This window comes from Melospiza georgiana, chromosome 13, assembly GCF_028018845.1.
Source record: "Melospiza georgiana isolate bMelGeo1 chromosome 13, bMelGeo1.pri, whole genome shotgun sequence".
Taxonomy (NCBI): Eukaryota; Metazoa; Chordata; class Aves; order Passeriformes; family Passerellidae; genus Melospiza; species Melospiza georgiana.
In genome coordinates this window covers 18,372,882-18,385,451 of record NC_080442.1, presented here as the reverse complement: position 1 = coordinate 18,385,451, position 12,570 = coordinate 18,372,882, and the positions used below count along the sequence as shown (strand labels likewise).

The 12,570-nt window shown below is 48.8% G+C and overlaps 1 protein-coding gene across 1 annotated transcript in view; it reads left to right on the top strand.

Moving 5' to 3' along the window:
* The window catches only part of IGDCC4 (immunoglobulin superfamily DCC subclass member 4), an 86,876-nt gene that overhangs the window by 63,603 nt on the left and 10,703 nt on the right, over window positions 1-12,570 (top strand). The window contains exons 10-18 of the mRNA XM_058033488.1: window positions 825-995; window positions 1,572-1,805; window positions 6,032-6,139; window positions 6,417-6,600; window positions 7,233-7,360; window positions 7,566-7,736; window positions 8,238-8,375; window positions 8,867-8,972; window positions 9,886-10,120. Coding sequence (XP_057889471.1) covers window positions 825-995; window positions 1,572-1,805; window positions 6,032-6,139; window positions 6,417-6,600; window positions 7,233-7,360; window positions 7,566-7,736; window positions 8,238-8,375; window positions 8,867-8,972; window positions 9,886-10,120 — 1,475 coding nt within the window. The remainder of the gene's footprint in view (window positions 1-824; window positions 996-1,571; window positions 1,806-6,031; window positions 6,140-6,416; window positions 6,601-7,232; window positions 7,361-7,565; window positions 7,737-8,237; window positions 8,376-8,866; window positions 8,973-9,885; window positions 10,121-12,570) is intronic.

Sequence of the window (12,570 nt, the reverse complement as noted above, 5' to 3'; positions counted from 1 at the left end):
GGGTCGTGATTCTTCCTGAGAGAAGGATGGCGAGTGTGATGAGGTGCTGGACATGTTCCCATGTATTTGAACTGGCTTAGTAGTCTGTGCTGTGACTCCTGGCTCTGGTTCTTTTGCCTTGAGCCTGCACATGGCTCAGTGGCATCGTAAAACCTTGGAAACACTTGCAATCCAGGGATCACACTCAGCAGTATGCTGTTACATAGCAGGGACAGTGCTCCTGCCCGAGTTAACGCCAAGGGAAGTTGAAATCAAGACCTCTGTGTACTCTAAACAGGCCACATGAATCTTCAACAAAACCAGTTAGCTGATACAGTGAAAATCCCAGGCTAGTCTCAGTTTAAATTTCCTGTTACCTCCCTTATGAACTTGGGTGGGCTGAAGAGGGAGCAGTAAAATCTCTGTCTGGCATGGATGAGGGTGTGAATTTTGTGGAAAGCAGGGCTGCTGGACAGTTCTGGTTCACATTAAGGTGAGGGTTTAAATACAGCAGTGAGAAGCATTGGAACATGCCATCAGCTCCCATTAGCTGTGCTCATGTTCCACCATCACATCATCAGAGCAAGGTTTCTGACAGCTCCCTCTGGGCAGGCTCTGGTGCTAAAGGCAAGCTGCAATTTGGAATGTAATGAAGGGAGTTGTCAGTCAGAATATCTGCCCAGCCTTACAGTTTTTTTCTGATGGCATAAGACTGCTCTGGGCAAAGCCAAGCCAGCCCAGGGCATGCAGACCATGAGGAGGTAACGAGGCTTGTTGCTGCTCAGCTGTACTTCCCTTGGGCTGGGATATCCCTGTTTTCAGTGGTGTCCCCTTGGTTCCAGCAGATCAGGTCACCTCCATCGAAGTGGGTGGAAATGAGACCCAGATCACCCTGTACTCACTCCATCCCAACAAAGTGTACAAAGTTCGGATCGCAGCCAGCACCAGTGTGGGATATGGGGCCCCTTCCGAGTGGACCCAGCATCGGACTCCTGACAGAGACAACCAGACACATGGTAGGAGGCTGGGGAATGCCTGGGATTTGGGACAGGGTGGGAAACTTCAAGCATTTTCAGAGATATTAATTTTCCTTTGGGAATTACAGCCATTGGTTTGGGTCAGACCAAAGTGCTCATCTTTACCTTGCCACTCAGCAACCCCTGTACATCTCACTGCTTGCCTGGCAGTGGGGCTTTGCACCCTCTATGTGCAGCTGTGAAAGTTCTTTAAAAAAAAGAAAACAAACAGAACTCCAGATCCCAATGTTAACGACATTTGGGAGTGAATAGACGATTCTGCCAAACAGAGCTGAGCCATACCAGACTCCAGCAGTGGTTAAAGATGGTGATATCTCAGAACACACTGAGAAACCCCCACAGTGACTTTGTGACGTTGTTTCCTGTATCATCCAGCTGGGAAAGTCAGTGGTAGAGTGTGACTGACTCTCTACTGTCAGGGAGTGGAGAATTCCCACTCAGGACAGCCTTTTCCTCACACTCTTCCCTCGCTACTGAGGACCAGGAGGATTCAGTAGATCAGGGAAATGGAAACATGTGGCTCAATCTTTTTCTCTTGTCTTTTTCTTCTTCCAGTTCCATTTGCCCCAACAGAATTAAAGGTCCGAGCGAAGATGGAGTCTCTCCTGATAACGTGGCAACCCCCAGCAAACCATGCCCAGATATCTGGCTACAAGCTCTACTACAGAGAGGTGGGCCAAGAGGAGTCCAGTGATGAGAGCCCTTTGGATGGTGCTGAAGATGAGAGCTGGGATGTAGGACCCATAAAACTAAAGAAGAAAGTGAAGCAGTACGAGCTGACTCGACTAGGTTAGCTGGCTGCATCTTCCTAGCACTTGGTGTGGAAACCCAGGGCCTGTCTCTTGCTCTTTGTAACATCCCAGGATGCTCCCAAGAATGTTTGCATGACTGCAAACATACATACAGCCAGGGCCATCTGAGGTGTTTTAAGATCATCCAAAATCCTTTCTAGAGTGGGGCTCTTTAGGCTTGTATTGAGCAGAGTTTAAAGCACAGAAATTTCTAATGCAAATTTAGCAGGGATTTTAACCAAGTTACCAATATACTTAGTATATGCTAATAAGTGGTTCTTAATTAGTGTTTTTATTGTGTCACTATAAAGAGTGCCAAGATTGAAATCTTCAGTCAGGACAATTATCTCTCCTTCCCTGTCTGTTTCTAAGGAGCTCTATAATTGCATGCTGTTTGAAATCTCTGTATTAAAATGCAGAGATGGGATAATTCACAGCATACTAATTTTAGCCCAGTATTCTGTCCCACTAAAGGAAAAGGGATGGAAGAGTGTCCATGAATGGAGAAGATCTGAGCAGCAGTGAGTCCTGCCTGCCTGGCTCACTGTGCTTGGCATTTCCCACAAGGGATTGTGTTCCTAGCATCTGATTGTATTAGTTAATTGATTTGCCCATTGATACAGGATGGAGAGAGAAGAGAGTCATGGCAGATGCATCCTTGAAAGAGGCTTTCTGCTTCCCAGAGTTCTTCCATCCCCCACTTTATGCTTCACCCTGTTACTGCCAGTGAGTGGAGACTGTAGGGTGCATGTCTGTTGTGCTGGTTCATCTTACACTTGTAGCGTATATATTACGCACAGTGCAAAGGTCAGGCTGCAGCACCTGGAAGGGACTGTTTGTGCCATCTCTAAGTGGAGTTCTCCCAGCTCTTTCACAGCCATCTTGCCATTGAGAGTGTTAACAGTGATGAGTTTCTCTTAAGAATTTAGGTCTGTAATTATTGCGCCGAGGAAACCACATGTGAACATCATCATGTGCTGCTCCAACCACTGGCAAGTCAGTCGGTGCAGGGGCTGGGAGTGGGCTGAATTGGTTCCAAATGCTCTGGCACGATGATGCTGAGAAGGTTGCTTGTTCTTCTGTAATTACTTCCTTGAATTTGGGCATCCGTCAAGCACTGATGGTTTCCGTATGATCTGGCGGCTGTGTATCGGCTATCGCAGGCTCGGGTTCCTCCCAGCCCAGGACGTTCCCTCTGCTCCCCTTGGGCTGTTGAGTGATGTGCTCCTGCACACAGAGTAAAGGCAGGGTCAGGAATCTGGCTGTGCTGAGGAGGGGAGGGGCTCTGCACATGAAACAAGGAGGAGTGGTTGGGATTTAGAAGGGTTTTGTTTTATGGCCCTGTACCACTAAGGGCTGTAGCTTGTAGGCAGAGCGGGCAGTGGTCTCAGGAAGGGCTGGCAGCCCTAATGTGATCTGGACTGATTATGAATTAGCTGGAGGGATTTCTTAGATCAGGGATGTCTGCCTGGAAAGCACAGCCCTGGAAACCCCTCCTAAGATCCCTCTATAAAAATAAATATCCAACACTGTCTCTTGGTATTATCTTCAAGAGTCATTGAGTCCAACTGCCTGGGTACCTCAGTGTTAATCAAAAATGAAAGCAAATTCTGTCCAAATGTCTTTTAGACACTGACAGGCTTGGGGCACCTCTCTAGGAAGCCTGTTCTGGTGTTTGAGGTGGTGTTAGGAGATCCCAGGTTGGGCACTGGGCATCCCAGGCTGAGCTCAGATGAGGTGTGCTCCATGTCAGTGCAGACAAGGTCCGGAGTGGTCACTTGGCTCCACAGCTCTGTAGTGTCACTGAAGCCAGTGCTCTGTCCCTTGCCTTGGTTTGAGGTGTGGCTTGAAATTGGAGACCTCTCCCATCTTGTGCTGATGCCTGGAGCAAACCATGTCTCTTTAGAGTGGTATCACTAATGGTACTATGTGCCTTGTCTGAGAGGTGTGTGCTGAAGTCCTGTGAGAGAGGTGGGCAGCTGGTCAAGGGCACACAAGAAATCCAGCAATTTCATCAGTCCACAAAATCAGAAGGAAGCTTTTCTGAATCACCAGGAGGGGTTTTACCTGAGAAATTCTTAGTGACTTCCATCGATGTTCTAGCACTTACTCCCTGTACTGAGGTGCAACTACCAGGGCCATAATTTATGTGAAAAATAAATGGCAGGGATCTGATCCTGTCTTCCACGTTCCCATGAAGGAAGATTGCATTCCTTTGGAAGTAGCTCTCTGGAAATAAGGGTGTTTTCCCACTTAAAGGAAAGTATGGCTTCTGGCACTTGGCCAATATGAACACCTTGAAATGCTGAGTGAAGCAACATATTTAGCATATTGGATATATTATGCAGCCGTCCAGATTAGTGATTTAAAATGATCTGGACTAGATTATTCTGCTTATATTTAATGTATGATGGAATGCAGTGAAATACATCTGTTTTCATGCTGCCTACCAGCTTCTTGACAGCTTGATAGAGTTTTATGTCTGCCTGTTCTAAGAGCTTGAACATCTGGGCCTGTGTATAAAAATTGAAGCCAATCCTCTGACTGAGAAATCCAAAATACCCCTATTTTCAGGATGTGAGGTGCTCGATCTTGCAGTTGAGCTCCCCTGGCGTCACGTGTAAGCAGCTGCTGTATTGATCCTGCCCAGGGATGGAGACAGAGAACTTGTCCTTTCCTTCACTCCCTTCTCCAACAGGACCTGCCCACAGCTGCCTCACATCTGTGAGCTTTTCCTCATCATTTTGGATTGCACCATCCATGATGTGCTCGTGTTCCAGTGAAGCTCAGCCCAAGGCTCAGCCAGAAGGGGAGTGTGGTGATGGCAAGAGATGGGCTGGGCGTTCTTTGTTCCACTGAGCCTGTGGTCCCAGCCCTTTGGAGGTTGAGTGCCCTTTGGCCTTATCCGCCTTGTGTGGGCTTGAAACATTTTTCTGTGGCTGGAGAGTGTGGAAATGCAGATCAGGCTGTCTTGGAGGCAGACAAAACTCTGTTTGCTTTTGGGATTCTTTGGGGGAAAAAAATGTGGCTGAACTGTTTTTATATTCTGAGCGTGAGTGTGTGTTGTGGAGCAGAGAAAGCCTTTGGTAATTGGTACCATCAGCCTTTGGGAGTGTAATCAGAGCAGTAATAATAAAATTGGCATCAGTAAGAAAGGTTTCATTCTGCTTACGTTGTCTGGCAAAGAAAGCAGTGATCTGTGAGGTCAGGGAATGAAGAGGCATGTCCCAAATTAACAAACTTCATCAATGTGCTGCAGCCAAGGCAACAAAAGGCAGTGTGGACTGCTCTGGCTGAGCTCCTGAAGGGGCTGACTGCTGCAGGGAATGTCTTCTTTGAGAACGTTTTATCTCCCAAGTTGTTTCTTTGATTAAACATCTCCATTAAAAATCAAGAAGCTGATGAAAGGCTGGAAGAGAGAGGGAAGTGTTTTTTGGACCAGGGCAGCACTGCTTGGAGACAGAAATCCCTGTCCTGCAGCTCAGTTTGACATTCCCCACAGTGTGAAGCTCTCTGATGGGAAGAGCGTGCAATGAGGACCCTCAGGTTTTTGGTGTGGGTTTTCTGTGCACTGTTGCTTTTCTGATTGCAAATTGGGAAGCTCTACTCTGAAGGCAAAACAGACACCACACAACAAAGGCTGCCAGTGACTTAACAGGGCGTTTGAAGACTTGCTGGAAGGAACATCCTCACAGCAGTGAATAAATCAGAAAGGACTTCAGAAAACAGGAGGTGCATTTTGGGGGAGGAGAGAATGTCCTTACTCCTCAAGAATAAACAGTGCAGAGCAGTCACTTCTGTGGTAGAGAGGGGAGTCAGCATGTGTAGGTTTCTCTAGCAGTTTGTAAGAAAAAAAGATGTAGAGATCCTGAGTAGATTGCTAGAGGCCAGGACACTGGTCAACCCTTGAGGGCTGGGGCAAGTCCATTTCCTGCTGATAATTTCTGTCAAAAGCAAGGGGAGAACCAAAAAGCAGCTGTGCTGATAACATACTGAGAGAGAGTGTTTGTGTGTGGGAAGCCTGTAAGTGGAAGGGAGACTCCCTGCTGTAATTTAGATATTAGGTGATATTTACTTAGGTATAAGGTAACAAAAATATATTTATTATGTTCAAGCTATTTTCTTGGATGATGGGAAAAGCTGGCAAGATCAAAGAAAATATGTCTGACTAGGGAGGGTTGGTGACAAAAATAACCCAAGGCAAACCCTGATTGATTTTTCCAGCTCCTGGGAAGCTGTATGAGGTGAAGCTGGTGGCATTCAATAAGCACGAAGATGGGTATGCAGCGGTCTGGAAAGGCAAAACAGAAAAGGCACCCGTGACAGCAGTAGGTGAGAAATGCCCTTCAGTTGTTGTGTCTCTTCTGCTTGGCAGAGGAGGGGTGTAGGGATTACAGAGAATGAACTTCAAAAAGGATAATTCCAAAATAGGGTAGGTCATAACATAAGGGAACTTCCTTTGACTGTCATTGCAAAATGCATGGGAGGAATTGGGAAAGACAGAAAGGAGCAAAATGTCCCCCTTCTCATTAGGGTTGTGGTTGTTCTTCCACTGGGTGTGAGTGGCACTATTGTACGCCTCCACATCTCTCTTTGTGCTGCACCATAGATCCCCCAGTGCAGAAGGGGCCTCCATTGCCTCCAGTCCAAGTCTATGCAGAGTCCAACAGCTCAACTTCCATCTGGCTCCGCTGGAAGAAACCTGACTTCACAACAGTCAAAATTGTCAACTACACCGTGCGCTTCAGCCCCTGGGGCCTGAAAAATGCCTCTCTTGTGACCTACTACACCAGGTAAAGAGGGTTCATCTGCCATGGGTTGCTCATGTCAGGAATGAACACAGGGCAGGAGGAAGTTGCGTGGAATTTACAGAACTTAGCAAAATCCTGGGTGTTCCGTGTGCTGGGAGTATCTGCCATGGTCACAGATAATGTTCAGGACTGCTGAGGTGTGGCAGTGGGACTTGTCTTGACTTCAATACCAAGAAATCATTTACTGGTCTCTGCATCTTTTTTGCTGTGGTTGGACTTTACACACTTGTTAACAACATGGCTGGGTGCAATTATGCATTCATGATTTGTTAGATGGTCCTCACAAGTTTAGTCTATAAACTGCTAGAGTTTAAGCAGTTTTAATAATTTGGGGATGTATTTTACATCTGAATACTTGTGCCCATTTTTAGCCTCTCACCAGGCTGTTTTCTACTTTTCCCTGCAAGTACATCAGAAATGGTCCTGGAGACTGGGAACCATTTTGCTCTGTCCCTGGGAGCTGAATGTTCTTGCATTCAAATGGCTGCAAGAGCTAGAAAATCAAATACTGTCAGATTTAGGATAATCTCTTAGAGTGTTCCTGGTGGGGTGTCAGGGTGACATGGGAGAACCCTCAGGTGTTCACAGCACTGTGCTGTGTCCTCTCTCTCCAGCTCAGATGAAGACATTCTCATTAGTGGGCTGAAGCCCTACACCAGGTACGAGTTTGCCGTGCAGTCCAATGGCGTTGGCATCGATGGCCCCTTCGGCAGCGTGGTGGAGCGCTTCACCCTGCCCGACCGTGAGTGCTCATGGCAACCAAATCCTCATTTCTCCTGGCTTTCCTTGAGTCTCTGTCAGATCCCTCCCAATGTGCCCCTCAGAGATGTGATCTCAGACCCCCCTGAAGGTCTGACAACCTTGAGTCCATGCTGGGAGGCTCTCTGGGGATGAATGCTCTGCTCCTCTTCCTCTGCTCAGGCTGGCTCTTTATTTGTCTCTGCCAGGGCCCTCCACTCCCCCGTCTGACCTGCGGCTGCACCCTCTCAACCCCTACGCTGTCCAGGTGCACTGGTGCCCACCTGTGGAGCCCAATGGCATCATTGTGGAGTATCTCATCCTGTACAATGCCAACAACACGCAGCCAGATGACATGTGGACCTTGCTGACACGAGAAGGTGAGCGGCCTCCAGGGACTGTAATACCCCTCAGTCCTCCTGCCTCCTTTCCTCTCTCTGGAGCCCTGGTTGCTCAGTCCTGCTGCCCTGATTTCTGCCTCATTTGCATACAGACAAATATTCAAGAGCTCATTCTGGCAGTTTTCTTGAAGCATATGCTGTACCTGATGATAGCAGAGAGTCCATGGACATGGCTACTGAGAGACATGAAATCATACATGTCTGGGGCTGAAACAGCCATTATCATCCAGGAAATAACCTACAGATGCAGCCTGGCAGCCAGCAATTCCTAGAAAAATGTGTGCCAGCAGCATCATGAGTAGTATTTTCGGATCTGTAAGCAGGAAGTTCATTATTACTGAAGAGGTGTATGAAATGCACAAAAATGTCACAAAATCCCTCACTTCTGAGGGTCGAGCAATTCCACAGCTGCTTTTCTGTAGCCTCTGAATACTCTTGAAACAGAACCTTTTAAATCTGTTTTGCTTTGCTTTTGGTCAGGAAACATCTTCAGCACTGAAGTGCATGGCCTGGAAAGTGATACCAGATACTTCTTCAAGATGGGAGCAAAGACAGTGGTGGGATCTGGTCCCTATTCCAACGTGAAGGATGTGCACACCCTCCGGGAGAAGCTGTCTGGTATGAATTCCTCTTAGCCCAGGGCAGGAAGGGAATTGCCTGGCTGGAGACTGATTTGTCAGCAGTGACATTTCTGTTTACCAAGCAGTTGCCTGGTGTTGCTGTGGAGGATGTGAGACAGGATTCTCTGCAGGGCAGTGCAGAGGATCACAGCAGATCCTCAGATGTGCAGCCCCAGAACCCATCCCACAGCCAAACTTCATCTCTTCCCCATCCTGGTTCCTCTGGAAGGGCAACCTGCATCTTGCTGTGGTGTGACATTAATGAATATGCATAGGTGCCACTTTGCTTCAGGTTGATCTAAATTGTCACTGCCAAGGAATTTTATTGTTTTATGTGTATAGAATCAGAACCACAGAACAGTTGGGTTAGGAGGGCTATTTAAACCTGTTTGGTTTAGTACAGCTGGTGCTTCTCTGAACATGAGGCACTTTGTACCCTCTTCCTGCTAGCAGTTGAAATGATGTGGCTGTCATTCCTTCCCCTCCTAGATGTCCTGGATATCCACTCTGTGACAGGGATCATCGTGGGGGTGTGCCTGGGGCTGCTCTGCATTCTCTTCTGCATGTGTGCCAGCTTCCGCAACAGCAAGCACAGGTGGGTGCACCTCAGGTGGAGGAGGCTGCTTGGAAGGAGACAAAACCACTGTGAGCTGCATCTCCTGTTCAGCTGGGCAGCTTGGGATGTGGTGTAGGGGACAGTTAATGCACAGCTTGGATCTGAGGATGGGTAAGGAGTATATTTAGTATAATCTTTTCATTGATTTATTTTTTTCAGTAGTTTCTCTTCAGTTTACATTCTTAGACTAGTAGGGTTTTTTCCCGAGGAAGAAAAAGCCCCAAGAAAATGGAAGGACCAGTTTATTACCTGTGTCTGTCAATGTGGGTAGTATTTTGCTTCTGAGGTTGGACAGCTCTAGGGATGTTTGGAAATGGTTTGTTAACTTCCATCTGGGAAAATGAAAGACTTCACAGTGAGTGACAGGCTGGTTTAAGGAGGATTGGATACAGCCCAAAGCCCTCTGCTATCCCAGGGGTCTGGATCCAGCCACAAGCCTTTGGAAAGACCATGAGCAGAAAACAGCTCAGTTGTTCAGAAGAGCTTTGAGCTCACAGCACATCTCAGAGCCAGGAACAAACAGCTTCTGAAGTCTCATCCTAATGTGGCCACTAAACTTTCCTGTCCTGTTGCATCTCTAACCTGTAAAGCATAGGTGACAGGAGTGACACAGCTCCCCATGGACCAGGGTAGGTGAGCACCTGAATGTGCTGGGACTTGTAGTGTCTCCTGCCCTTGGGTTGTGCTGGCAGAGGGACAGCTTTGCATCCCACAGTGGGATTGTCTGAGCTTTGGCATTAACCAGGGTGGTGCAGAGGTATATCTGCAGTGAAAGGTGTTACAGTGGGATGTGATGATAAAGGATATCCCCAGGAGTGGCAGGGCATGGCTTGGGCCTCATCACTTGCACAGGGACCAGCTGAGATGCCAGTTCTTGTTTGTTTTCCCTCAGGGAGGCCCTGCCAGGCCTGGATTCCCAGGCTGCTGGGAACCACACGTACTACCACCGGAGCAGGCAAGGGTTGGCCTCTCCCAGTGCCACCTTGGACTCACATGAGCTCGAGTCCCTCATGTCCCCACTCCCTGAGGATGCATCTGTGCCCCTGGGGGACATCACTGAGCTGGCAGAAGTGCACAGCCTCATCCACACGAGCCTCCCTGAGGACATCTTCCATGGGAAGAGGAAGGTAAGGACCCCTGCACATGGAGACTGGGCTCCCACCTTTGGCAAGAGCCTTTGATTGGTGTGTGGCTGCTGGGAAGCCCGGGTGGGATCCTGTCCTGGCTCTGCAGTGCCAGAAGTCTTGGCTGCAGGCTGGTGTTGGACAGTCACACATTTTCCCTCTCTGTAAAACTTGACTAGCTCAGCCTTGGCTGTTGGATATAATTTGGGATCCCTGTGCATCTACCATCCCTTTTCATCTCCTGGGACAGTGACCCCTCAATCTGAGAAGCTGCTGCCAAACTTGGTGCTGCAGAAAGCTGTGGTATTCGTGCTGCTGTGGCATGTGGATGGTAGGAGGAAGTGTGATGTCTAGAGCAGACATGTGGCCTTCCAGGATTCTCTTTTGCTTGGACTAGAAGAAGCTGTCTCCATAAATAGTGTGTTCATTGGAACACTCTTGAAGATAAACAAGAGGTGAAATTGTGGGGTTTTTGTGAACCTTATTTTTTGAAGTAGTCTTTTCCTGCCCTTCTGCTTGGTTTGCCTGACACTGCATTGTCTTTCATTCCTCCCTGCCCATTTCCTCTTCCAAGCTTGCCTGAAACATTTCATTCCATTAGGGAACCTTTAATTGGCCTAATTTAGTTAATCTGTTTATGTCTCTCTTTGTAGCCCTGGGAGAGCATGTAAAGTAATTAGGAGGTTCAGTAAAACAAATGCATTGTGAGCACATGGGATTTCAGGTTTGCATCAGCGATGCACTCGTGTGTCACTGGAGGCAAGGTGAGCTCAGGTGCCTGGCTGCCCACGAGCCCTGTCCGTGTGCTGGAGGCAGTGCAGGTGGGATCTTTGTGCAGGTGGGGTCTTTGGGGCACACAAAGTCTCTGCTGGCCTTGCTGCCCTACGAGCTGAAGCCGTGCCCGTGGCCATCCCTGCGTGCTGTGGCAGATCAGTGCTCAGCTGGAGGAGAGGCTGTTTGTTTGCAGCCAAGCCACATCTATGGATTTTGGTGGAATGTGGCTGCCTGTCTGGACCCAAGCTGAAGAGTGTGAGGAATTTCCTACAACTATTTCAGTTAAATAAGGAACAAATGTTTTCAGTGATGGGGACTTACCCCTGAGAACAGGTCAGACTGGGGGAAGTTCCTTCTTTGTGAGGCCTTTCTGGGGGTAGTATATCCACATCTCTGTTCCAGTGCAGCAATCTTGCCTGCAAGGGCTTACACAAGATCTGAATACGTGCAGAATGGGGCTGGAGAGGGCAGTGCCAAGGCCTGGCCACCTGAGACTCAGCCTGAGAGCTTGGGGCCCTCAGAGTGGGCAGTGCCCAGCAGCAGAGTTACAATCACAAACCAGAGCTTTGGGGGAGATGGACTGTTCTGGCTGTAGAGTTTCCATAACTAGATGGGCCACTGAGAGATAAATTCACTCAGGTTTGTGGGTTTTTTTGATGGATGTGGCTTGGGAAGCAAGGGTCAGTGGGAAGCAGCCACCCGGAGAGCAGCGTTGTCACCCGTGCCGACCAGGAGGGTGACCCGGCAGGTGAAGGACAGCGAGTGGTGGCCGGGAGCAACAGGCTGTTGTTGCTGGGAGTGGGCACTGGAGGGAGATGTGCTCCCACGCAGGAGACCCTGCTCCCTGCACTGCCCCATTCCTGCTGGAAGTGCCACCTGAGCACCGTGGCTTCCTTTCTGTACTCCAGTGAGTATAATCAAGTGTGAAAAGAATATGGCCAACAAATACCTTTATGCTGCAGTGGCCAAGAGGCCCCATGGATGGTGATGAGATGTTACCTGGTTGGGCAGTCAGGGAGTTGGGCAGGTCTCAGATCCATGGCTGGAGTGGTGCACACATGCCTGGTGCCCACAGTGGATGTAAACCAAGTCAGGAGCAGTTGTGAGTGTTTGCATTTCCCTGCTTGTACACAAAATGCCTCTAGTCGAGGCTGTGGAGTGGGTGGGGGTGTCCTGTGTGCTGCAAATAGCTTCCCCCAGCATCCATTAAAGCTGGAAAGCCCCAGGGACCCTGCCTGGAACAGAGTGTTGTGGGAGCTTTGCACCCTGCAGTGACCAGCTGCCTTTGTTGCCTTCTCTTTTCTTCTCTCATGCTGTGTGAAGTTGGGGCTGTGAAAATCCATGGCAAGGAATGCAAGAGAGCCACAGGAAAGAGAAAATCATTGTGGAAGGAAATTCCTGTCCAGCCTGGCAAGGGGAAGCTCCCCAGGGTGTTCTAGGTTGGATACTATGACTTGCAGTTCTATTCACTGAAGAGAGGGAGTGAGAGCTGCCTGAAGAGTCCCTTTTGTTTGGCAGCATATCATGTCACCACAGAGCTGGGGATGTTGGCTGGGGCAGACCCTTGGGCTGAGGCTGCTGGCACTGCGGGGCAGATTTGTGTAGCTGTGACCTCCAGTTGTCTGCTTGTCCCTCTGTCCTCAGGTTATGCTCCTGAAACCTGGTTTGTGTTTGCTGGC